Here is a 26510-nt window from a genome sequence, read left to right on the forward strand (position 1 = left end):
ACTTCTTGCAGTAAATATCCACTGCGGGTAAATAAAATGCTCTCTTGGTATTAAATGTTTTAGAAATGGTCATATTCAACTATACCTGATTATCTCCAAGTCTTGGTTTACAAACTCTTTGTTTGGTTCAGATCTTCCAAATCCCGCCATTATCATTGGAATATATTTTGCAATGTTAATGGTGTTTGAACAGTGGTCATTCCCTCTCATATGACGCATCATATCCCAATTTTTTTTTTTTTTAAATGGGCACAGCCTGCAATTATTCCAATTGAAGTTGTTGCATTCATACACAGAGAACCTGGAGAGCCCTTCAGTGTGATGAAGTGCAGGCAGTGTTCACCTTGGCTCTGCTCCTGAGCTCCCCCACATCCTTCACTTTGGACTTGTAGAGCATCCAGCGGTAGCGCAGCTCCTCCAGACCCACATCCTCAGCTGGTCCAGGACCAGCCGCAGCACTCTGACTCTCCTGCAGCAGCAGCAGCTGGAAGTGCTCCTGACCCCAGGACAGTTCTGCTCTCAGAGCCTGCAGAGGACACACGGAGTGTTAGCCACGCTACACCAGCAAACATCTGAACTCAAGGCAACACATCTTTACAACAAGGGTAAATGTGAAAGTGCTTTCAGCTCTATGTGAGGCTACTTCTTATATATGAACACGTGGTACATCCAGCAACAGGGTAAACCTGGTGAACTGATGGTAGGTGCGTTAAATACCCAGTGGTGGAAAGATTTACTCAAGTGCAGTAATTAAGTAAAATGTTCAGGTACTTTACTTGAGTATTTCAATTTTTTGCTGCTTAGTACTTCTACCCCTCTACAATTCAGAGGTACATGGTGTACTTTTCCTCCACTACATGTATTGAATACCTTTAGTTATTTTACAGATGTGGATGAATGATGTGAAATATAATCAAGTGTTAAATCAGACTTTAGTTCCACCTGGAGTAAATCCACAAGCTACCCTGCAGTATACAAAGTCATTCAAACTAGCTGCACCTTTACCAGCTTTGAGAACACTTTAAAGATCAATCATTATAAAACATATCAAATCTATTATTCTGAAATGGACCAATCTGCAGAACGACTACTTTTACTGTCGCTACTTTCACTATATTTTGATGATAATACTTTTCAAATTTTACTTGAGTAACATTGACTTCATTTCACCTGAATTAGAGTGGGTTAGAAATAAAAAGTAGCAAAACATTTAAATACTCAAGTAAAGTACAAGTACCTCAAAATTGTACTTAGTTACTTTACACATTAATAACATTTATTAAAGTAACAACCAGCAGAATTTAGACATTATCAACATGTATAAAGTCAAGCTTTAGCATAATAAGAGCCTCACTCTGAGCGTGTCCTGTCTGGTCTTCAGCTCCTTGGTGCTGAGTACTGCTGCCTTGCTGCTGGAGAGCCCTGAGAGGAGAGCATTCTGATTGGACAGCCAGGCCTCAAACTCCCTCCTCCTGGACTGGTACTGCCCTCCGCCTCCCTATAAACCCAGACACACCTCATGAAACTCTTGCACCGAGCCCCCATCAACAGGTAGGCGTTATTCTGTGCCTGATTGTGTTTGGAGAGGCAGGACTGTTAAGAAATCCATCATGGGGGATTGTCTCAGCAATGACCTGTCACCACATTTCTAGTCTTCTTTGTTTTCCCTCCCATATTATGTAATTTCATTTTCAATTCTTCTGCTAGATAAATGCAATATGTGTGATAGCCATTCAGAGCGTATTCCTACACATATCCTGGACACTCGTCACCTCCGCAGTGCTTTACTGAAAAGTGGCAGACATTTAGATTTAGACTTGGATGTGTCTTGAGAGTAGTCCTTGTGATCAAAACGTGCATTTTTTAAATATAATTTTTTTTCTTTCTAAATCTAATCTTCGGGGGAATTGATTTCCTGCGCCATGGAGAAAAAGCAAATGAGGAGCCATTCTGCAAAGATACAGTAATAAATCATAAACTGCAGCAAACAGCTGCATAACTGAAATGAATAGTAAGCTTTGGATTCCTTTCCTCCTCTTGACTGATTCTACATCGTTTAGATTGCCGTCTAAAGTCTTGTTTGCTTGTGATGCCGAATTGTGCAAATGATCACGTATCTGTCTGCTTGAAAACTGGATGGATTAGCTGCTGTCAGAGGAGGCAGAGCTTCACCAATTATTTGTTATAGACAGAATCAACTAAATTGCAGAGCTCTGCTACATAAACGTAGGAGAGGTGAGGCCGCACCCCCCTCTGCTGGATACTTAATGCAGCACGGGCAATAAGTCACTATCCGGTATTGTCACAAACTTCTTCAATACATGGTAACTTATTGTAAACAAGTGTCTGTCTCACTGAGGGGGCGTGTCTTAAGAACAAGTAATTGATGCTTGAACTCCGTCCAGGTTAGCTAGCTCTATAACTCCCTTTTTTCTCTCTCTAAGATCCTGTTTGGGCCAGATCTCCCCCACTGGAGATGTAGTAGTGAAAGGGGGAGATATAGGAGATGTCATACTTGCAGAAATGTCCCGCGGGCTCAGGAGTAGCAGCGGACCCTTCATATGGGCCACCAGCTCTAACCACTGAACTATCTGGCTGTACCTGTAAAACTTTTTTGACCTGGAAGATTTCTCAAAATAGATTTTTTTATGAAAACAGGAAGTGATGAACAACGGAAGGCTTGAGCTGAAGAATTATAAAATAACACGTTGTTTCATATTGAGTGGTAAAAAAGCTGACATGGAACATGCAACGTGCGGTGGCCTAACCAATACTCTAGTCTTGATGTTAGCTCCCAATGAAGGTTGAATTTAAGCTAGCTTGATGGGGTTTCTATGTGCGAGATCTGGCTGTGACACTAGCCAGTGCCCCCCATCCATTCCCCTGCCTCTCAGTCTGAGCAGTGCCCTGGTCTGAGTGTCTCTTGGCTTCTGTTGTAAACTAGTGAACTTTCCAAGCTGTGTTTAAATAAAGGCAAAAGAGTGGCTTCACCATTGCTGACCTTTATGGTTAAAGCTGCCCCCCCTCTGTCTGCGGCCCCTGCTGATCTCTCACTGCCGGTGCTTCCATCAGGGGGGGGGTCTGTGGAGCCTTTCTGCCCTGCTTTGCTGTAAATGCTCCAGGCAGAAGAGTCCACGGTGTCCCCCAGGTCTCCTCTGTCTTCTCCTGTCCTGGGTGACTTAAGAAGTGTGCTGTCTTGTGCAGACAGGATGAGATGACCTTCACCGTGATGGCTCTGGATCAGCCCCCCCTCCACTGCTCCCCCCCGCCCTCCTGTCTCTCCCTCCAGGTGTACTCCTCTTCCAGACCCAAAGCTAGCCATGGCTCCCCCCCCCACTCTGAGCGGTGATGTGAGGGAGGGGTCTGCAGACGGACCTCCAACACTCCAAGAGGCAGAGTCTGTCTGTTGACTGGAGCTGTTCAGCAAGGGGGGGGAGAGACGTTATTTCATGACTGAGGGAAGTTGTTATTGCAGCATCAACTGGAAACTAAAATGGAGATGCTGGATCACTGCACCTGATTTGAACACTGAGGGGTTCATTAAAAGGCTTGGCCAAGGGAACACAGAAAGTCTTTCACTGTACATTCAACATGTCCTGTCCAAATTCTCCCAGGGAACAGAAATAGGTGATATTGAAGACACAAGAATATGAAACGCCAGGTGAAAATGTCAAATGTGTGAACTTTATGTGGTTTGTTTAGTTTTCTTTGTAATGCGTTTACAATTTAAAAGTAAAGAATAAAAAGAATGTCAAATGCCTAAAATTATTCTAAAGTTGTCCTTTTTTAAATAATAATAATAATAAATGTTAGATATTTATTTCTTAATAATGTTCTTTTACAGGTGCTCAAAAACACTGCAGTGATAACAAATTCATTCATTTGAATCAAGCTAGAACAATTAACACCAGGTCAATTGTCGCACATTAAAGCCAGTCTAAAAATGTGAGTGTTACTGTTTGATGAGAGCCTAACTAAGCCTCGCCGCTTTAGTTAGTGAGAGTTTTAGTCGGTACAGACCTGTGGAGCGTATTAGTATCTTGCTGAATCAATGAATTAAGATGAATTTTTGTGAGTGCATTTAATTGGTGAGGTGTTGAACGTGCGTGTATTAACAGTGTCACAGAAAAACTAACGCCATATTTTGCAAAACAAAACATATTCTAGTATGCAAGTGTCTGCTAATCAGGTACCTGTGTAGATTGAGGCTCATATTGCGCAGGGCCATCCAGGACTCCCCTTGGCGCTTGATGTCCCGCAGGATGTGGACCCGCCCCTCCTCTGACGTCCTCTCCAGGACCCCCTGAGCCTGGATCTCCATTTGCTGCAGCTGGAGCTCCTTCTCCGGGAACTCTCCCAGCGCTCTCTGTGACACATGAAGGACTTTAGTAAACACGTTGTTTTATCAGGTTTAAAACAGTACAAACAAGTTTTGGTAATTTAGGGTAATTAGGGTCCCATCCCTTCCTGAGTTTGTAGGTTTTCATAAACTTGTCTTATCTCTTTCCTCAATGCTCTCCTTGCCTGTATATTTTCCTCTCCTTGCTTCCTTAACTCCTGTCCTCTTCATCCATTGTAGTAAACAAAACACTTTAATGAAGGTATTTCCTCAAATAACTGCCCATCTAGCACATATTTCACAATAAAAACCTTGTAGAAAATAAAGGGATTATATCCACTGACATGGCCGACTACATCTCAGTGTTGAAGGGCTGATTTTGATTCCTGTGGGAGTTCAGGCCTTCCTTTAGCTAAGGCTTTAACGACACTTGACTTTCTGTGGGTGTCATGTCCAGCTTTTCTTGGGCACATCTGTATTCCTCCACTACTCAGATAAGTAGTGACAGGGCTGCCATCCCATGCCGCTTTCTTTTTATTTTCCTTAGCCGAGGGGTTCAGAAAGTGACCACGTAGATGGTAATTGTCCACTTGAGACAGGGCAGCAGACCAATTTGAAAGCAGGAGAGCTTGTGTTTCCTGGGGGGGCGTACTGTGGATTTGCTGGAGGCGGCTGGTTTGATCCAGTCGGTGCCGCTCCATCTGCTGGGTGAACCTGGGGGCTTCGCATACACTTCTCCACGACCAGGTATTGTTGGAGGAGTCGGAGTAATGCAAAGGTGAAGGATATCAACCAGTGTGATAATGAACATCGTAAGGATAAAACATTCACTTAGGATTACCATTAAGAATGCTGGGGCCAACTCTTAAGATCACTACTGGTTAACAGAACAATACATCAGTCAATGATATGAAACTGATGACTTTATCCAACGTAACAACACCTGCAGGTCTGGATTTTCTCACTACAAATCAAAACAAAAAGTTCACAAGGCTCTCATGAACAAAGAAACCTGTGTGCTAACTAAAGAGAGCTAGAACTAGAATACAACTGTCTCAATTCAGATGATTTACTCAGCGCAGTACCATGTTGTGCACTGTAAACCCTTATGCAGTGTGTGAATACTTAACTACTCAAACCAGCAAATGTAAGGGCAGAAGTGCACGATTTGAGACACAGCATAGAGTTAGAACAATGTATTGTTTTCATATGCTAACCGATTCAACACACGTCTTCGGAGCAGGGATGTATATTCCTCATTTATGTTAGCCCCAGGAAGATTGTTTTACCAGGAGAAATTGCAGACATGTGTAATGGAATGATAAGTATTGCATTTGTGTGTATAATCTGAACATTTCGTTTTTTTTTCTTTAATGAATATTATAAAAAAATGCAGCTGTTTATTATATATTTGTGTCAATCCTTTTTTAATAGCTTCAACGTCGTGTGTCCCGGAGACTCATAATCAAGGTAGAACAAACCTCTTTCTTTATAAGATTTAGTTGCTTTCCTATTTCAAATAGAGTTATTAAAATTCAGCGGTTTTCATTAAAGGTCCCATGTCATGCTTTTCCGGTTATTACCCGTCCCCTTGTGTGTTATGAACGTTTTTATTAATGTAAACGGTCTGCAGAGTCACAAACCCTCAAAGTACACCCTGTAGCGAGTAAAACTCTAACACAGAGAAGACCTGTCCATGCTGCCCCAGAACGCCTCGTTGGAGAGTTCTCTTTTTCTTCCTGGGTGCAGTGACGTTCCCATTGGTCCAAATGGACCAATCCGTGGAGCCATTACGTTATGTCCGCGGAGCCGTTAGGTTAAGTCCGCGGATTGGTCAATTTGGACACAAACTAGTCCACTGCTCCTAACACTAGGATGGGACACAGTCACACACACACTCAATCTTTTGAGACGGCGGGACGCGGCGAGGCTGTGAGTCGGTGTGTGAGCACACACACAAACTCCCAGCCAGGCTGCGGGTGTGTGTGTGTGTTTGGGCTGGTTTCGGGCTGGGTTTCGCTGTGTCTCACTGTCTCACAGACGGCCACTGGGCTCACAGGGAGGGGGGGGGGGCAGGAGCTCCAACAAGGTGTGTAGGACAGAGAGTGAATACACATACTGAGATGCTGTATGAGAAACCAATGTGAGTTTGGAAAATTGCACAATGTAAATCTATTTTAGTAGACCTCAACAATGGAATTATGATCAGTAGAAACGGCCATGACATGGAACCTTTAAGTGACCCATAATCAATACTGCATTGTTTTCAAAGAATGGAAAAGAAGGTCACGCCTCTTTTAAAAAAAGAAATGGGATTTAGGCTATTTTTCTATTTGAAACAAAAAGTGTTATTCATTCAGAGAGGTGTTTTTTACACACACACACACACACACACACACACACACACACACACACACACACACACACACACACACACACACACACACACACACACACACACACACACACACACACACACACACACACACACACACACACACACACACACACACACACACACACACACACACACACACACACACACACACACACACACACACACACACACACACACACACACCTCAGCTTCGTGCTGGCGGCCCTCGATGCTCCACTCTCCTGATTGGCTGTGGAAGGACTCCAGCTTCTGCTTCATGATCATCAGCCACTTCTCCATGTTCAGCAGGCTGTTGTGGAAGCTCTCGTGGTCTGAGATGCTCTCCTCACTCTCTGACACCTTCAGCTGCACAGAAACATCACTCAGTGGCAGAAAGAAACATTTTAAAGTTCTCCTATCATGCTATTTTTAGGCATATATTATGGGTCTCAGATATATAAAAAACATGTCTATGAAGTGTTTTGCTCAAAATACAAACAGATCATGCATTTTAGACATCCCTCATATCCCTCTGTTTCAGCACTGTTAGAGAAGGGCTGTTTCTGGGTCCTTAGCTTGAAAAAAAAAAAGAGGAGGGGGAGCTAATGCCTGCTCAGAATTCTACGAGATACAGCTAAATGCTGCTGTGATTAAACGCCATATCATGTTCAAAACCACATCAAGGATTATTTCTGAAACAGTATGGAGCTCAAATGCTTTTTCTCTTGCGGGTTTAACACAAGGACAGTACCTTTTATATCCTGCTTCTTTACACATATTCTCTCGAGTACAGGTTAGCTCTAAGTGTTAGTGATGCTTGCTAATGTAAACACAGACCATATTCAAAACACGTTGTGCATTGTTTCTGATAGCGACATTTATTTCAAGTTTCCCATTGAAGGAATGTATGGTTGCAGAGAATAAATTGGTGTTTTTATTATCCCTGGCCTGTAAGGGCCTTTGAGCTTCAACATAATTGGCTAACTTGCTCGGAGCTGAGAGCTGCAGTGTGCACAGTTAGGCTGTTCTCTCTGTGCTCTACCTCAACAACTTTTCTTTTTAAAATTACTGTTTGCTTAAGGTGCGATATTTGCAATCAGTCAAAACGACCATCATTTATAATTGCATCCCAATGAGCAACCAATCACCCGTATTACACAGTCATTTGATGCATTATTCATATCAAAGAAAATTCTGCAGCTTTAACTATGCATCAAATGATTCAGAAAATACGGGTGCAAATTTCTCAGACAATACTGCTATGAATGTTTAAGGTTGGGCCAATGTTTCTGTTTACTTTGCATTGCTTTTTATTCCTCTTTTGATCCAGTGAGACACATAAAGCATGTCTGTCTCTCAGCCCTGCTTCAGAATAGCTTGACAAATGACAAACAGCCTCTTTACCTGCAGTATAATTACCAACTCTCTGAGAAGATTTTTAGTACACACACTCAGTGGTTTGTGTTTGACTGTCTCATTGTATGCATTACCTATCATTTTTTACCTTATTGTCACCTTTTTTTACTTTAATTAAAATCACATGCAAAAAGGGTTACCAAAACAGCTTGTTTGTTAGTGTTTAATTATGGCTTAAGGCTCTTTCTACAGGTCTTCCCAAAAAGACCATTTAAAAGCTGCAGCTAAATCAGAAGCATGCTGCCAGGCTGTAAAAAAAACCTCTTTTCACCCTCTGTCTGAAACCAGGGCCCAGTCTGCTCTGATTGGTTAGCCGGCCGGCTCTGTTGTGATTGGTCAACCGCTTAGAGATGTCTCGCCCCTTAGCTTATCATGGACAATGTGTTGGAGCGCTAGCCAGTAGAATCGTGAGTGTTACATAATGTGATGACGAAAAAGCACAATAGGGTCTCTTGAAATATCCCTACATTTCCCCAAAATTAGAATGGGTGAAGCAGCTTCTCTCCACCATATTTCCTAACGCTGGAACACCCTACCAATAAATATCAGAGGCAAACTCTCTAATAACTCGAATTGTAATTAGTGACATATTTCTTTAATTCCCTTTTACTCCTTCTTATTCTTCTTGTTATTTTTTATATTGTTTCATTTTAAATATATATACTTTGTTTAATAATATCATTGTTTTGAATTTGATTTTACTGTATTTATTGTGTCTTTCTTACTTTTACTGAGTGGGTTATCTGCTAATCATTTTTTTATTCATTTTTTTAACTATTCCTTGAAATCTATATATAACAGTGGTGAACCGTCAGGGCCTTCAAGGTATTCAGAGAATAGCCTGGAACACTCAGATAAAACAAACAAAACATTGATTTGATTATATAAATAAAATGAATGAATGAGAATGGTGTGCATCTAGACCGGGTGAGGACACTACCTATTGACTCAGCAATCACTGTAAGTTATATTCTTGTTTAAATAGACTTCTGTTTCATTTATTCTACTCTGTATAATTGTTCTGTAGTTATTGTAGCTGAAACTGGGCTTTGTGAGATTTTAAATCTAAGATCTGCTCAACAGAACCTGTTACAATCAATCAATCAATCAATGTTTATTTATATAGCCCAATATCACAAATGTTACATTTGTCTCAGTGGACTTCACAGTTTGTACAGAATATCAGTATGACAATACGACACCCTCTGTCCTTAGACCCTCACATCGTACAAGGAAAAACTTCCAGAGAAAACCCCACAGTTTAAAGGGAAAAATGGGAGAAACCTCAGGGAGAGCAACAGAGGAGGGATCCCTCTCCCAGGACAGACAGACGTGCAATAGATGCCGTGTGTAAATTGAAAAGATAATACATTTACAACATAGGTAGTCCAAATGTTTGGAAATGCATGTGTGTATAATAGGAAGATGAATCCACGAGCATATCCATCCAGGACTTATGATCCAGGACCACAGCCACGACTCAAGATCCAGGTACACAGGTCTCAGTGGGTCACTTGTCTCAACCCTGCATTAAAATAGGCACGAAGACTCTGCTGTCGCCCATCAGCTGTAGAGAGTTAACTAATTAGAGGGGTGTGGCCCCACAGCTGTGAGAACTCAACAATCAGGCGTCCATTTTAGGTAGCTCTTTCCTGGAGCGTCAGCGTCATACTGACAAAGACATTGGAGTCCTGCGGGAGTCACGAGGGAGGCAAAGAGGAGGCAAATCCTACTTTGATTGAGCTAAGTATCACTAGTATTTTTATTTTATTTAGTTTTTTAGCCCCTCATGCTATAATCATATGTATTTTCTCCATTCCTGTTCATGTGTCTTCTCGCAATTATCACTGGCCCCGTGAATCTCCTAATCGATATAACCGGCCTGCTCTCGTCTATCCCACATGCTCCACTGAGATCCAACAGCTAGTTTCAGGGGGCCTGTGGAACTGCCAGTCAGCTGTTCCTAAGGCTGACTTCATTTCTGGCTACGCTTCCCTGCAGTCTCTGGATTTCCTTGCTCTCACTGAGACCTGGATTACTCCATCCAACACATCCACTCCAGCAGCTCTCTCCACAGCATATTCCTTCTCCCATACACCCAGACCCACTGGCAGAGGAAGTGGCACTGGTCTCCTGCTCTCTCCCAAATGGAGCTTTTCCCTCTTCAAGCTACCTAACTTCACTCCTTCCACCTTTGAATTCCATGCCGTCACAGTAACCCATCCTATACAATTAACCATTGTTGTTCTCTACCGTCCACCAGGCGCCTTGGGGGACTTCTTGGAGGAATTAGATAATCTCCTCTCACACATCCCTGAAACTGGCCCTCCCGCTGTACTTCTCAGAGACTTCAACCTCCAGACAGGGAAGATATCTGAACTAACATCTCTTTTAACCGCCTTTGCTCTCTCACTGTCTCCATCCCCAACAACTCATAAAGCTGGCAATGTCCTTGATCTCATATTCTCAAGGAACTGCACTATTTCTAACCTCTCTGTAAACCCGCTCCACACACATCCGATCACTTCTTCATTTCAAGGCAAGGCAAGTTTATTTATATAGCACCTTTCAACACAAGGCAATTCAAAGTGCTTTACAAAAAATGAAAGACATTAAGAAAATGGCAATTAAAATCAGTCATTAAAAAGAAAATATAATAAAATAAACGGATAAAAGTTACAGTGCAGTTTAAGATGTGAATAGTTAAATTAAAAGCAGCGACAAAAAGACAAGTCTTCAGCCTGGATTTAAAAGTAGTAAGAGTTGCAGCGGACCTGCAGGTTTCTGGGATTTTGTTCCAGATATTTGGAACATAACAACTGAACGCTGCTTCTCCATGTTTAGTTCTGACTCTGGGGACAGAAAGCTGACCAGTCCCTGAAGACCTGAGAGATCTGGATGGTTCATAATTTAGCAGGAGGTCAGAAATGTATTTTGGGCCTAAACCATTCAGTGCTTTATAAACAGCAGCAGTATTTTGAAATCTATTCTTTGACATACAGGAAGCCAGTGTAAAGACTTCAGAACAGGAGTGATGTGATCCACTTTCTTAATGTTAGTGAGGACTCGAGCAGCAGCGTTCTGAATCAGCTGCAGCTTTCTAATAGATTTTTTAGTGAGACCTGTGAAGACACCATTACAGTAGTCAAGTCTACTGAAGATAAAAGCATGGACAAGTTTTTCCAAATCCTGCTGTGACATCAGTCTTTTAATCCTAGATATATTCTTTAGGTGATAGTAGGCTGATCTAGTAACTGTTTTAATGTGACTGTTGAAACTCAGGTCAGAGACCATGACTACACCTAGATTTCTGGCTTTATCTGTTGTTTTGAGCATTGCAGACTGAAGCTCAGCGCTAACTTTTAAACATTCTGCCTTGGCTCCAAAAACCATTACCTCAGTTTTATCTTTTTTTAAATTGGAGAAAGTTCTGACACATCCAGTCATTGATTTGTTCAATGCGCTTACTCAGTGTTTGAATTGGAGCATAGTGTCCTGGTGACATTTTTACGTAAATTTGTGTGTCATCCGCATAGCTATGGTAACTTATTTTGCTGTTTTTCATTATCTGAGCCAGTGGTAGCATGTAGATGTTAAAGAGAAGAGGCCCCAAGATGGAGCCTTGAGGTACCACACATGTCATATTTGTCAACTCAGATGTGTATTTACCTATAGAAACAAAGTATTTTCTGTCCTTTAAGTAGGATTCAAACAAATTTAGAACTGTTGCAGAAAGTCCCACCCAGTTTTCTAGTCGGTCGAGTAATATGTTGTGGTCAAGAGTGTCAAACGCAGCACTGAGATCTAATAATACTAACACTGAAGTTCTGCCACTGTCTGTGTTTAAGTGGATGTCATTGAAGACCTTTACAAGAGCAGTCTCAGTGCTGTGGTTTGGACGAAAGCTTGACTAGAACACATCGAAACAGTTATTTAAATGCAAGAAATTACTCAACTGTTGAAAAACAACTTTTTCAATGATTTTACCTAGAAATGGCAGGTTTGATATGGGCCTGTAATTGTTCATTACTGAAACGTCTAGATTATTTATTTTTAAGAGCGGTTTAATGACTGCAGTTTTCAGGGCCTGTGGAAAAATACCTGAGTGAAGAGATTTGTTTACTATATGAAGTAGATCTGAGGCCATGCAACGAAAAACATCTTTGAAAAATCCTGTTGGAATAATATCAAGGCAGCAGGAGGAGGATTTCAGCAGTTGAATAATGTCCTCTAGGTTTTTATCATTAATCTGATGGAATTGTGTCATGGTGTTTGAATTGATATTAGGGGAACATAGGGACAACACATTTGCTGTACCTGATACAGAGGCACTGACTGCTTGTCTGATTTTCTGAATTTTGTCAGTGAAGAAGGAGAAAACAAAATCATTGCACGCCCTGGTGGATAGAAATTCAGAGGCTACTGACACTGGGGGGTTAGTTAGTTTGTCGACGGTAGCAAACAAGGCACGTGCGTTGTTTTTGTTTTTGGTAATGATGGCAGAGAAGAAAGACCGTCGTGCGTTTTTCAATTCCAAATTATAAAGGCCAAGTCTCTCTTTATAGATTTCAAAGTGAACCTGGAGATTTGTTTTTCGCCACCTACGTTCAGCTTTTCGACACTCTCTTTTTACTGCTCTCACGGTCATGGCCTTTCTCCACGGAGATATTTTCTCCCCAGTCACTTCCTTTACCTTAGTTGGAGCAATGGCATCTATAACATTTTTAATTTTTGAATTAAAATGATCTACTAGCTCATTTACTGAGATGTTAGCAGGGGCAAGTGTGGAAGAAAAATTCTGAGTAAACATTTCCCTAGTATTTTCAGTTAAATATCGCTTTGTGGTTACCTCTTTTTGAACATTTTTGTGAACAGAAATAGAGCTCTCAAAGAAAACACAGGAATGGTCAGAGTGCAACATCAGTCACCACAACCTTAGAGATATTCAGAACCTTTGAGATAATTAAGTCTAGAGTGTGCTCCTTATTGTGCGTGGGCTCCGTCACATGCTGAGTCAGTCCATAGTTATCAAGAACACAAAACAGTTATTTAGCCCCTCTGTCCTGGGGGTTGTCAACATGGATGTTAAAATCACCAACAATGATTAGACGGTCAAAGTCAATACACACTATAGACAGCAGTTCAGTAAAGTCATCAAAAAAGCTTGCACAGTATTTGGGTGGTCTATAGATATTTAGGAACAGAGCTCGAGAGGAGCATTTCAGCTGAAGGGCCACATATTCAAAAGAAGCAAAGTTCCCATAAGATGTCTTCCTGCATTGAAGGGAATCATTGTACAAAATAGCAACTCCACCTCCCTTCTTATGCATTCTTTCCTGACTCATAAAACTAAGGTTGGGAGGTGTTGATTCGATAAGAACAGCTGCACTGTTATTTTGTTCAATCCAAGTTTCCGTTAAACATAAAATCGAGATTGTGCTCAGTGATAAAATCATTGATTAAAAATGTTTTACCTGCCAAAGACCTGACATTTAATAAAGCTAGTTTAAGTTTGTTAAATAAACTATCAGTAAGATTTTTTGTGACAAGCTGTGGCTAACATGGAATCACTGCTAAATGTGATAAACTCACACAAACGTTTGAGCACTTCCTCTTTCTAAGCTGATTCACCGCACTTAATCTATTACCTATCAACACAGATATCGGCAAAGCTACAGGCAGGCAGGGCCCCGGCATGTCCTGGAAAGAGTTGAGTGCCATACGCCCTTGAGCCTGGACCCAGCACATATCAGTAAGAGATTGTTGCGTTTTGTACACACACATCCTTATCAGGCTTCGGAGACGGCAGATGCTTTCTTGAAGGGAGGGGAGGTGGTTGACGTAGGCACGGTGATGGAGACGGGGGTGATGGTGCGCGTCTCTGCTTCGGTGATTTTGGTGGCCGTTGTTGAAGGGCGGGGGTAAAGGACATGCCAGGGGGCGGAGGTGGCTGACGTAGGCACGGTGATGAAGATGGGGCTGATGGTGCTCGTCTCTGTGGTGATTTTGGTGGGCGTCGTTGAGGAGCGGGGGTAAAGGACATGCTGCCAACCCAGCGTATCGCCTTAGTTTGGTCTTTGAACTCCAGGAAGGAATCAGTGCCAACCCTCAATCTCCTTCGTGTGTTCAGCGATCTCCAGGAGGGTGGGCGAGGGTGAAAGGGTGAACGGAGAGTAGAGAGAGCTGTGGGGTGAAGGAAGAGTATCCTCAGAGGTGATAGGGGGGGTGAAGGGCGGTGGAGACTCCTCCATTTGTCTCTCATAATCAAGACATTCCTCAGTCTGGTGCAGTGATAGATGGTCAAGGTTTTCTGAGCGATGTGTTGTGTCTTTCTCTTGTTTTGATTCCTCTTGTTGCTTGTCCTTGGCAGAGGGAACAGATTGATGACGTAGGCAGTTGAATACGTTGGAGATAAACAATTTCACTCCTGACTTGTTCAAGCAAACTCCATTTGCCTTAAAAACATGTCTGCGGTCCCAGAAAAGTTGTCAATAAAATTGACAGAATTGGCAGTTGAAAGCCAGGTGTTCAGTGCAAACAATCTGCTGAATCTCTCCACTCCTCTTCTGACTGGCGGTAGAGGGCCACTGATGAACACCTCTGCATTTAGAGAGCTGACCGTTTCCAACAAACATTTAAAGTCTTTTTTCAGCACTTCTGACTGTTGTTTCACAACATCATTTGTTCCAATATGCAATACCACATTCTTCACAGTCGGATATGCAGGATCTTCTCAGCCAGGTCAGAGACCATATCCTTGGGAAAACAGAGTACTTTGGTGTTGTTCTTACTACACAGAGTCACCCACAATCAGAGTTTCAGGCCCAGTCGTTAGCTTTCCCTCTAGCCTTTTACTTTTGGAGTAGCTATTGGTCCTTACCCTGCTGTGTGAGGAGGACAGGTTATCCAGGTCATCAGAAAGAGATCTCGGGTTCTCGGTCAGCGGAGCGTATCTGTTTTGGATTGGCACACTGTGGTTTAGGAGGGTTGTTTGTAGTTCTCCCTGTAGCAGCTGTCCACGGCTGTTTCCTAGTAGGAACAGGGGTTGAAGAGGCGCTCTTCCTGGGTGATAACAATGCAGGCCAGCCGGTCGCATCACAGATTTAAGAGCGCTAGGCTCTGCCTGTTGTTTGTCCTCCCAAATCCCATGGAAATTATTTACTCTTCGGCCTTGCACCCAGAGAGTTCGAGGAAGGACTACCACTTGTAGATTTATTACCCGGTACACAGCCCTCCTGTTCCTTGGAATCCTTGTAGCTGCTAACTAGCTTTGAGTTAGCATGCCTTTGTCCATTCTTTTGCAACACTGGTAAAGTGGTGTCATTCCAACCTAGTCCATTCACTTCCACGTTAACTTCCAACCGTTGCATTTTCATTTCCAACACGGCCATCTTGTGTAGAAGTAAATGGTAAATGGACTGTACTTATATAGCGCTTTATCCAGTCTTTTTAAGACCCCTCAAAGCGCTTTACATACTACATGTCATTCACCCATTCACACCCATTCATACAGAGCAGTGTACCTTACTCTAGGACCTAACATTCACACACATTCACACACCGTTGGCCATGCCATCGGGAGCAACTCAGGGTTAAGTATCTTGCCCAAGGATACATCGACATGTTGAATGCATGGGCTGGGATCGAACCCACAACCTTCTGGTTGAAAGACGACCACACTCCCTCACAGCCACAGTCGCCCAGAAGTTTGTGGAAGTCATCTGTAGAGAACGGAGGCATTTTGCTGCTAACTAGCTTAAGCTAAATAGCATGCAGTACCAGGCTTTAGCTGTTGCTAGGCCACGCTACTGTAAGACTGAGGTCGTCGTAAAAATATTGAAATATGGCTGAAACACTCCGTCTATTTACGAAGAATAACTGTCCCAGTGATAGGTTAATGTCCAGGAGCTGCTGCTCGAAGTTTTCAGAAAAGAAAAATAGAAAAACAGCATAAAAAAGTAAGCAGAGGCAAAAGCAAGCAGAAAAGCATCTGCACTGTAAGAAGGCTGCGTCATTCTCTCTACCCCTTTCTAAACATAACAAACTAATCTCTTCTCATCCTGCACCTGTCCGCCGTAACCTTCGTTCCCTCTCCCCCTCTACCTTTGCCTCATCAGTGCTCTCAGCCCTCCCTTCCTCTGACTCGTTCCAACTCCTGCCTCCAAACTCTGCTGCAGAAACTCTCCTCTCTACTCTCTCATCCTCTCTCTGTCCTCTCACATCTCTGCAGCCCCCTCCTGCTCCCTGGCTAAATTACGCGCTGCGTGCTAATAGAACCATCCTTCGGGCAGCAGAGCGGAAATGGTGGAAATCCAAACGACCTCCTAACCTATCAGGCTCTCCTCTCCTCTTTCTCTGCTTCGATCTCTCAGGCAAAAAGCACTTTCTTTCAAGATAAGATCCAATCTTCCTATTCCAATCCCCAAACACTATTTTCTATCTTCTCCACCCTCTTGGACCCCCCCAAAGCCCCTCCCCCTCCTCCCTTCTGTCAAGCGACTTTGTTAACCACTTTGAAAAAAAGGTTGATGATATTCTCTCTTCTTTTTCTGACTCACCTTTACTCACCGCTGGGTCACCAGACCCACCTTTCACCCACACGCTGACCTCCTTCTCCCCTCTCTCTCCAAATGAGGTTCTTACCCTCATTACCTCTGCCCGTCCTACCACCTGTCCTCTGGACCCTATCCCCTCAAACCTCCTTCAGACTATCTCTCCTGATATTCTACCGTTTCTCACCCATTTCATCAACACTTCTCTAACTTCTGGTCACTTTCCAAACAGTCTCAAGGAGGCAAGAGTAAACCCTCTCCTAAAGAAACCCACTCTCAACCCGTCTGATGTTATAAACTATAGGCCTGTCTCTCTCCTCCCGTTCCTGTCTAAAACACTTGAACACGCCGTCTTTAAACAACTCTCCTGTTATCTCCATCAGAACAACCTTCTGGATCCGCACCAGTCTGGTTTCAAGGCAGGTCACTCAACAGAAACTGTCCTCCTTGCTGTCACTGAGGAACTGCACACCGCTAAAGCAGCCTCCCTCTCCTCTGTTATCATCCTTCTGTACCTGTCTGCTGCATTCGACACGGTGAACCATCAGATCCTCCTTTGCACTCTCCAAGAACTTGGAGTTTCAGGCACTATACTTTCCCTCCTCACCTCATAACTCAAAGACCGCACCTACAGGGTAACTTGGAGAGGGTCAGAGTCCGACCCTTGTCAATTAACTACAGGGTTCCCTCAGGGCTCTGTTCTTGGTTCCCTCCTCTTCTCCTTGTACACAAACTCGCTCAGATCTGTCATTAGCCTGCATGGTTTTTCATACCACACGCTACGCTGACGACACCCAATTTTATTCTGTCCTTTCCCCGCTCAGAGACCCAGGTCGTCGCACGCATCTCTGCTTGTCTAGCTGACATCTCTCAGTGGATGTCTGCTCACCACCTCAAGCTCAACCTTGACAAGACTGAACTGCTTTTCCTTCCGGGAAAAGATTGTCCCACTCTTGACCTGACAATCAACATCGGCACCTCTATTGTTTCCCTGACTCAGACTGCAAGGAATCTAGGTGTGACCCTAGATAACAAACTGTCCTTCACTGCAAACATTGCTGCTACAACCTGCTGCTGCAGACACACGCTTTACAACATCAGGAGGATACGTCCCCTCCTGACCCAGAAAGCGACGCAGGTTCTGGTCCAGGCTCTCGTCATCTCACGCCTAGACTACTGCAACTCCCTTCTGGCTGGTCTACCTGCATGTGCCATCCCACCTCTGCAGCTCATCCAGAATGCAGCGGCTTGTCTGGTCTTCAACCTTCCTAAATTTTCCCACACCACGCCGCTCCTCCGCTCCCTTTACTGGCTTCCAGTAATTGCTAGAATCCACTTCAAAACACTGGTACTTGCGTACCATGCTGCGAATGGATCTGGCCCTTCCTACATCCAGGACATGGTTAAACTGTACACCCCAGCGCGTGCACTTCGCTCTGCATCGGCCAAACAGCTCGCTGTACCCGCACTGTGAGGGGGACCCAAGTTCCCATCAGCAAAAACACGTGGGTTTGCTATCCTGGCTCCAAAATGGTGGAATGAGCTCCCCATTGAAATCCGGAGAGCACATAGCGTGCACATCTTCCGGCGCAGACAGAAAATTAATCTCTTTCGACTCAACTTCGAGCGATAGAATTACTAACAAATAACTGCTAACAGAGCACTTATATACTAATAAAGGACTGGCTTATCTAAAGCCAGTTGAATAGCACTTGAAATGTTTGGCTCTATGAAACCTGATGTACTTCTATGATTCTGTTTTCTTCAAGGTTGTATCTTCCTGGTCAAATGTACTTACTGTAAGTCGCTTTGGATAAAAGCGTCAGCTAAATGCAATGTAATGGTATCTGTGTGGTTGATCTGTAATATTAAGTGTTACGTTGATTTGTTTGTCCTTCTCGGACCATGCACTACGCATTTCAGTGGTTTTGTGTTAGAAAAGTAAGCAACCAATCAGATCTTGTTCTGGGTCTCTGGGTAGAATAGCCTTCAACCAGGTATTCTACATCCTTGATAGAATGCCCTGGCCGTTGCACTCAATGAGAGCGTACGTTTGGACTGACAGTTTGATCAACCAATCATATATTGATTTGTAGCCAATGGGCGTATTCTTTCAGAGTTTCCCTCGGTTCCAGGGTATTCTAGAAGGCCCGCTAGTTCACTGGCTCGAGACAGAGGATTGAATGAATGATGAATGAAATGATGGATGAATGCCACGTAGCAATTTATTTGAAGTTTTATTGGTTTTAACGTTGAAATGGCAACAGGTGAAGATTATGTTGTTGCGGAATTGTTATATATATATATATATATATATATATATATAGACTCATAGTAATGTTTTGAAGGAACTTGATAAATGATTTGCTATTCTCAAGTTTCATTGCTGCTTATCTGCCAATTGCACAATTTCCATATATATATATATGCTACATGTGTTGTGTGCGATGTTGTTAAAGCATGTTGAGCTGTCATGTGTATGGGGAGTGCTATACAATAAAGCCTCACATGTCCCTCTCTCACCCGTGCTGCTGTGTGCAGATGTTTCCAGTCGGCATAGAGCCTCTCAAACTGGGTCCTGTTGCTTTGACTGGACGACACCAGAGTCTCCAGCGCCGTGAGCTGGGCCTCACAGTCCTCCAGGTCCTTCTGGATCACCTGGGGACACAAATTAGTTTTTTTTAAATGCTTGCCGCGTCTTCACCATGAGCCTGAGTCTTCAGAGATTGTGCTGTTGAGGACGTCCTGTCTTAGATGCTGTGTCCCAGTGGCTACAAGACTTTTGTGACATGTTTTTACTTCAACTTACGTTTATATACACCTAACAAAAATATAAATGCAACACTTTTGTTTTTGCTCCCATTTTTCATGAGATGAACTCAAAGATCTAAAACATTTTCTATAAACACAAAATAACCATTTCTCTCATATTGTTCACAAATCTGTGATAGTGAACACTTCTCTTTTGCCGAGATAATCCATCCCACCTCACAGGTGTGGCATATCAAGATGCTGATTAGACATAATGATTATTGCACAGGTGTGCCTTAGGCTGGCCACAACAAAAGGCCACTCTGAAACGTGCAGTTTTGCTTTATTGGGGGGGTCCGAAAACCAGTCAGTATCTGGTGTGACCACCATTTGCCTCACGCAGTGCAACACATCTCCTTTGCATAGAGTTGATCAGGTTGTTGATTGTGGCCTGTGGAATGTTGGTCCAACTGGAACACGCTGTCGTATACGCCGATCCAGAGCATCCCAAACATGCTCAATGGGTGACATGTTAGGGTTAGGGTTTAACCCTAGGGTTTTCTGACCCCCCCAGACCCCCACAATAAAGCAAAACTGCACGTTTCAGAGTGGCCTTTTATTGTGGCCAGCACTGTAGAGCAACCCTAATCACACAGCTCAGCAGACTGTGCTAAAATAGCTCGAGTCATTTTTCAGACTCAGAGATTGCAAATAAATACAGAAATGTTTACGGATGATGGTTTGTTGGGAGAAGATCTATTCAAACCATATATTTAATTATTTCACTTTCATAGTTTGTGCAAACAATTAACCCATAGTCAAATGTGTTGTTATATTTACAAGCAAATAGTGTCAATAGAAATGTTTATTTTTAAGGGTTAAATAGACATATTTAAATCTAAACTAGCTCTTATCATTGCAGTAACATGTCACACGTTGTCCTGCACAAACATCCTCTTTGTCCCACATGTGGCTTGTTGGCACCTGGTCAGCCTTAGTGCAACTGTCATAACAACCTCATTTCCCTCTGGGATTAATATAGTGTTTTTGATTGATCTGATAACACAACTATTCATTTTCATTTCAGGCAGCTCATGTTTTCACATTGTGTCAGATATCTAATCACGTACGTCATCGCTGCAGGATCTCTAATAATAAATCAATCATTCTGACAACAATCAAAGCAAACGGTGTTCACAGTTATTAACTTACTCCTGTTTCATTTGTCAACATAAATCAATGGAAACCTGCCAGAAGGAAGTAAAGCACATCACAGCACACCCTAATAAATAGCTGTTGACTGAAACTGATATTAGTGAATGTAATAAATAAAATAAAAACTACTGTTTTCAATGGATCCAACTGTGTAAACATCTTTTCATCACACTCTTGGGTCTCGCTTTGTAAAAGGTGAAGTCTCCAATGCAAGAACACATGTTTTGCTGTGGTAATCTACTGTAACCATGGCGAGCGTGTTCTAACAGAAGCGCTGTCTGAGACTGGGCCCTGGTCTGGTCTTGGATTACTCTCACCATGAAACGGTCCGCCTGGCTCTTCTTAGCCAGGATGTCGGGCTGCAGGCTGTCGGCCGCCACCAGCTGGTGCTGGAGAGCGGACAGCTTTGAGCGGAGCGACTCATAGGCGGCACCAAAGTCCTTGGTTCTGGAGATTAAGCCCTGAGAGTTGAAGAAATGAGAATTGAGCATATTGCATTCAGCCTGCATTGTCCTTGTATTTTCCTCCTCCATGATGAGATGAAGCCTGCACAGACAGGGTCAGTCTTCTAGTCTACAGTCAGTCATCCAGTGGTGGAAGAAGCATTCAGATGTTTTACTTGAGTAAAAATACCAATACATTATTATCAAAATACTTAATTACAGGTTAAGGTCCTGCATTCAAAAGTATTATCAGCTAAATGTACTTGAAGTATAAAAAGTCAAAGTAATCATTGTGCAGAAAAATTCCTTTTGTGTGTATGTGCAATTATGTGACATTTCTAGATAAAATAAGTAGCATTTTACTGCTATAGAAAAACAAAGATCTGATTTACTTTTTGTAAAACATTTAAAACTAGTTATATTTTTAACTAAGTACAGTACTTGAGTCTACTTAATTACTTCCCACCTCTGGCTTCATCACATGTTAAAACCACTATTTTGACTTGCAGGGATAATAATGAGCAGGAGGTGTTTACTGAGCTTGTGTACGTGAGTGTGTTTCATTCCTTTAGCAATGGGAATGACAAAGACATATGGAATGTGTGGAACTACAGGGGTGCAGAGTTATTTCAGATCTACTGGCAGCCTGTTTGATGGGTAGACGTCACCTCTGTAGGAATTTAACTGACACTGTGTGGCGAGAGGTGGCTGCTAAAGAACACATCCACACAGTTGATAATCACGCTAATAATACACTGTTCCATCCATCTGTTTTGTCTTCATATATACACTTTGCTATATTAGACAGCATGTATTCTATTCCATTTCCTTTTACATTCCATTTGATCCTTTTCTTCTTTATATGCAAATGTTTTACAAATGTCTTTTACTTTTATGTTAAGTATATTGTATGTTGCATTGTTGGAGGAGCCTGAGACTTAAGGAGAGAAAAAAGGCTTCTTTTGTCATATGAAAACTTAAGGGAGCAGTGCGGAGTCTGATGAATGTCCTCAAGTGAGTAAGCATAGGCTGTGTCTAAAGACTACAATTTGGTGTGTGGTGCAGGAATGATCATTGTGTTATGTTCTTCCTGCCCGTAGGATACCTTGAGTTTCCTCCATTGTGTGGACAGTACACATGAATGTTAGAGGTGTGTGTGTACCTGCAGCCGGCTCTCCCTGCTCAGCAGCTGGGCGTGCAGCAGCTCTCGGTTTCTGACGGCAGCAGTGAGCTCTCCCTGCAGCCCGTCAGCTCTCTCAGGACCGAACACAGAGTCCAGCAGCACCCGCTTCACCTGCAGCAGGCTGAGACGCTCCTGCAGCTGACCACTGTCCCGCAGCAGGCGCTACCACAGAGACACAGTCAGCATACACACACCACCCTGCAATGCAGTAACACCTGCACTATATACTTCCCTTTTGCTTTTTTTGAAATGCTCTTTAATTCTGTTTTTCAAGTTTATACAATCATTGACAACACTTATCAATATTCTATTTTAGCCTTCTGTCATTTACAATGAAAGCACACATCAAGGACTCGTTGACCTTCAGAAATGCTATAAAATAAAGTATGAACATGAACAAGGTTATGGGGGTGTACCTTTATGATACTCGAACAAGGGGGGCTTTGAAGAAACAATAATAAAATCACCCCTGGAACCCCTACAAATCCACCCTGGACAAATAATGGTCGTAGTGGTGCAACATACATTATCCATCTTTTTAATCGTTGCAATCTCAAGGCAAAGGTATCCTCTCATACTTCCCTTTTTCAATTAGATGTGTTCACTGGTTGCCACTTACCAACCTAAAACTGCAACAACATTGTTGTGAAATAACATAATTGTGCAATATATATATATGTTTTTAATTGTGTGTCTGAGGTAGATTCATTTATTCATATTGTGATAATATTAATATTAATGCACTTACTTAAAGGTGACCTATCATGCAAAATGCACTTTTGTACATCATATTCATGTATAAGATATGTATAAGTGTCCCCCCGGTGTTCCAGGGAACTCACCAAGTGTCAGAAGACACAACCCTCTCTATTTTCCTCCATACCCAAATCTCTTAAAAAGACGCTGTAGTACATATGCCAGGCCTGTAGATGGTGCTGTTCTCACAGAATCAGCCCATGAAAAGACATTGTTAAATTGAGCGAAATGAGGAATGGCTAAAATGCATGATCTGTTTGGTATTTTGAAAAATAAAAAGTATAAATATGCCTGATATAGGTATGGTCCTACACTATATTATTCAAATATTGCATGATAGGTTCCATTTAAAGTGGACCGATCATGTAAAATGCACTTTTGTGCATCTTTTATACATGAATATTTGTCCCCGGTGTGTCAGGGAACTCACCAAGTGTCAGAAAACACAACCCTCTCTATTTTCCTCCGTACCCAAATCTCTAAAAACAGGGCTGCGACAGATCTGATCCAGATTTGAAATTGTTCTTACGTCAGAAACGGGGAGCTCCGCCTATATGGGCAACTCTCCACCTATCAGGGGAATGAGAGGTTGCCGTGGCATGGTAACAGCATGGTAACAGCAGGGTAAGAGCATGGTAACATGACGCTCGTACCACGCCCCCCAGCCGCAGCTCATTTGCCACAGAATCAGCCCTTGCAAAAACAGGGCTGGAATAGAGCGAAATGAGACATGGCTAAAATGCATGATCTGTTTGGTATTTTGGAGAGAAAAAAACTTCACAGACATGTTTTATATAGGTATGGCCCTACAATATTATATGCAGTTCAAATATTCTGCTGCTTTTCCAAGCCTTTTCACTTTATTTTCTTCTCTCATAAAAGCCCCCAGTGTTCATGTATCATTTCAATCTAAATTCTTCACTTTCTTCTTACACATTACATTTCAGCATAGCAATTCAGCATCAGCTTTTCAGCATTAAGCATTCCCACTAGCAATTTCTTCAGGAATTGCATTCTCTAGTTTTGACTGATATTGCATTTGCAAAAAGATTCTGCACAGTGGAGGGACTGATCATTATTGAAGCATTACTCTCATTCAAATTGAAAAATATGTTAAAATGATCGTGATGTTAAAAAGACGATTCCTTACCAAATAAATGTGTTTTGTTTATTTCTTATACTAGGATTTGTCTTCTTCCCAAAATGATAAACATATGTATTGCCTAGCTTAGTTGAGAAATACATAAAATAAGTGTTTACTAATTGACCCCTTTACTCGTCACATCATGACGTAATGCCAGATTCTTTCCAATACACAGACTTCAGAAAATTTCTCCATACTGAATGTCAAACTGAACTTGAAAGAGATTTCTAACGTGCTGTGATAGTGAAGCTACTCTAACACAAGCTTTGAACTTGATTTTACTGTTGACTGGAAGTCGGACGGATCTGAATCCATTTGATCTTTTTGTTCAGAGGGTGTACAGGTATGTGCAGCAGGGGAAAGCAGGGATATTATGTCTGACCTGCCACCCCCCGCTGCTTCTGTTTCCTTTTAGCTTTAGCTTGGGGACCCTTGGAGACACACAGCATCCTGACAGTGGGATTGACATTGTTTATGCCCACTGTTGTATGTCATGTGTAACAGTAGAGACTGGAAGCTTTGGAGGAGGCTGAACATGTTTCTGACTTTACTCTCTGGTGGAATCCAGAGCACTAACATGGAGCTGAAAACTCATTCAAAAAATACTAAGAAGCCTAATAGATTAGCAGTGGCGGCCGGCCCATAGGGGCGCCGCCCCCCCCTCTTCCCACATGTTTGATTGTCATTAAAAATTAAATAAAAAAATATTTTAAAAAAATATTTTATTTTTATTTTTAAAGAACAAGTTAAATATTATATATTTGGTATCAGTAGAATGTATAATCTACAATAAAATCTCGTTTAAAATTGTTTTACAATGTCTAAAGTTACTGATAAGTCAAATGTTTCCTGCCTGGCCGCAGCGTGTATCATTACCCTCTCTCGTCCGGGCGGTAGAAAGGAGCCCTCAGCCAGAGCAGCTGCAGCCAACAAGCTGACTGTTGCTATCTGTAAACTATGCCGCCGAAACATAATTTCAGCCAATCAGCGTCGTCAGATCTGATGCTCAAAGGGCGCCCTGTCATCGCCCTGGCCTGTGTGTCTGTGAGTTGTTTGGACTCGTATCCAAGGTGACGCTACAGTAGGGGATGGCTGCGTCTGCAGGTGGAGACTCCGGTGCTAGTGGATCGCCGGAGCTGTAGATTAACATTTACATGCTTATTGTAGTTGTAAGGGCAATGCCTGTGGCACCATGGAGCATTTGTTCGGGCTGGACCTGTATTTTACAGGAAAGGAGTGAGCAGAGGGTCGAGTTGTCGATTCTTGTTCAGTTTTCATCTTCCTCACCCTTTCAGACTTTGAGTTGCGCGCGCTGCTAAAGAGACGCGCTACCATGGAAACCAAACAATGGTGTAGCTGTATTAAAGTCCGAGTGGAAACAGTCTTGAGTAAATCTGATTATGTCAGAAATCGGGAGGGTTGGCAAGACACACACACACACACACACACACACACACACACACACACACACACACACACACACACACACACACACACACACACACACACACACACACACACACACACACACACACACACACACACACACACACACACACACACACACACACACACACACACACACACACACGTCTCCTGATTTTAAATGGGAATTTAATCATTTGAGTGTTCCCAAAGCACCAGTGTTCTGCAGTTTGTGTGGACCTACTGTACTGTTGCACAGTTTTGGAAGATTCATAGCTAACCACACTGAAGATTATGGATTATCTCATATTTTTATGCCTCAATTTGTCCTCCCCCCACCCACCCACCTCTCTAACATCACCGGAAGTCATAATTTAAGGGGTCATTTCTCAAAAAAAACTGCCCTAGTATGGTTTTGTCACCATTTCCATAGCCCCACCAAAAATATTTTCCACCAGCCGCCACTGTAGATTAGTATTAGTGATAGTGATGTTCAGCCATCTCTGTCTGGTAGCAAACTCTCACAGTTTCATCAAATATGTTTATGACAGAAAATGAAAAATGAGTGGGAACCCCTGGCATGGAGCGGTGTTCTGGTAAACATTTCTTATTTGTAATTAGGATCGCAGTCTGAACAGACGATGTGTTCACTTTCACAACAGAACTGTTGGACTTGTATTAACTCTGGTGCGTTTGCCTGTTTGATTTACTCCACATGGTTCTGTTTGTAATAACCGCCTGAACAAAAAACAGACCTGAATATGGATTTATGATAGCATTTGTTTGTATTGTGATTTTCCTGTACTATAATTGGGTTCTTGTGCAAGTACTTTCCCTGTATTTCTATTCAGTGTGTATTGTATTCACCAGAAACTGAGGAGAATAGAAAAGCCACTTCATTAATTGTTA

General features: G+C 42.5%; 1 protein-coding gene and 1 long non-coding RNA gene across 6 annotated transcripts in view; one reads left to right on the top strand and one right to left on the bottom strand.

Moving 5' to 3' along the window:
- Positions 1-26510, bottom strand: part of syne3 (spectrin repeat containing, nuclear envelope family member 3) — a 104541-nt gene that overhangs the window by 51625 nt on the left and 26406 nt on the right. For all 4 annotated transcript variants that reach the window (XM_079694696.1, XM_079694694.1, XM_079694695.1 and 1 more), the window contains 8 exons: positions 22256-22438; positions 20968-21111; positions 19208-19342; positions 6921-7082; positions 4194-4366; positions 3002-3416; positions 1355-1498; positions 344-526 (listed from right to left, as the gene is read on the bottom strand). In XM_079694696.1, coding sequence (XP_079550822.1) covers positions 344-526; positions 1355-1498; positions 3002-3416; positions 4194-4366; positions 6921-7082; positions 19208-19342; positions 20968-21111; positions 22256-22438 — 1539 coding nt within the window. The remainder of the gene's footprint in view (positions 1-343; positions 527-1354; positions 1499-3001; positions 3417-4193; positions 4367-6920; positions 7083-19207; positions 19343-20967; positions 21112-22255; positions 22439-26510) is intronic.
- On the top strand, positions 477-3333 carry LOC307047639. Of its 2 annotated transcripts, none has more exons than XR_013810510.1 (3): positions 477-605; positions 1382-1551; positions 3205-3333. It is a non-coding gene; the product is annotated as an uncharacterized lncRNA (long non-coding RNA). The 2 variants fall into 2 exon arrangements; XR_013810511.1 differs by lacking the exon at positions 3205-3333 and adding an exon at positions 2445-2994.

Source organism: Notothenia rossii (genome assembly GCF_949606895.1).
Source record: "Notothenia rossii genome assembly, chromosome: 7".
Lineage (NCBI taxonomy): Eukaryota > Metazoa > Chordata > Actinopteri > Perciformes > Nototheniidae > Notothenia > Notothenia rossii.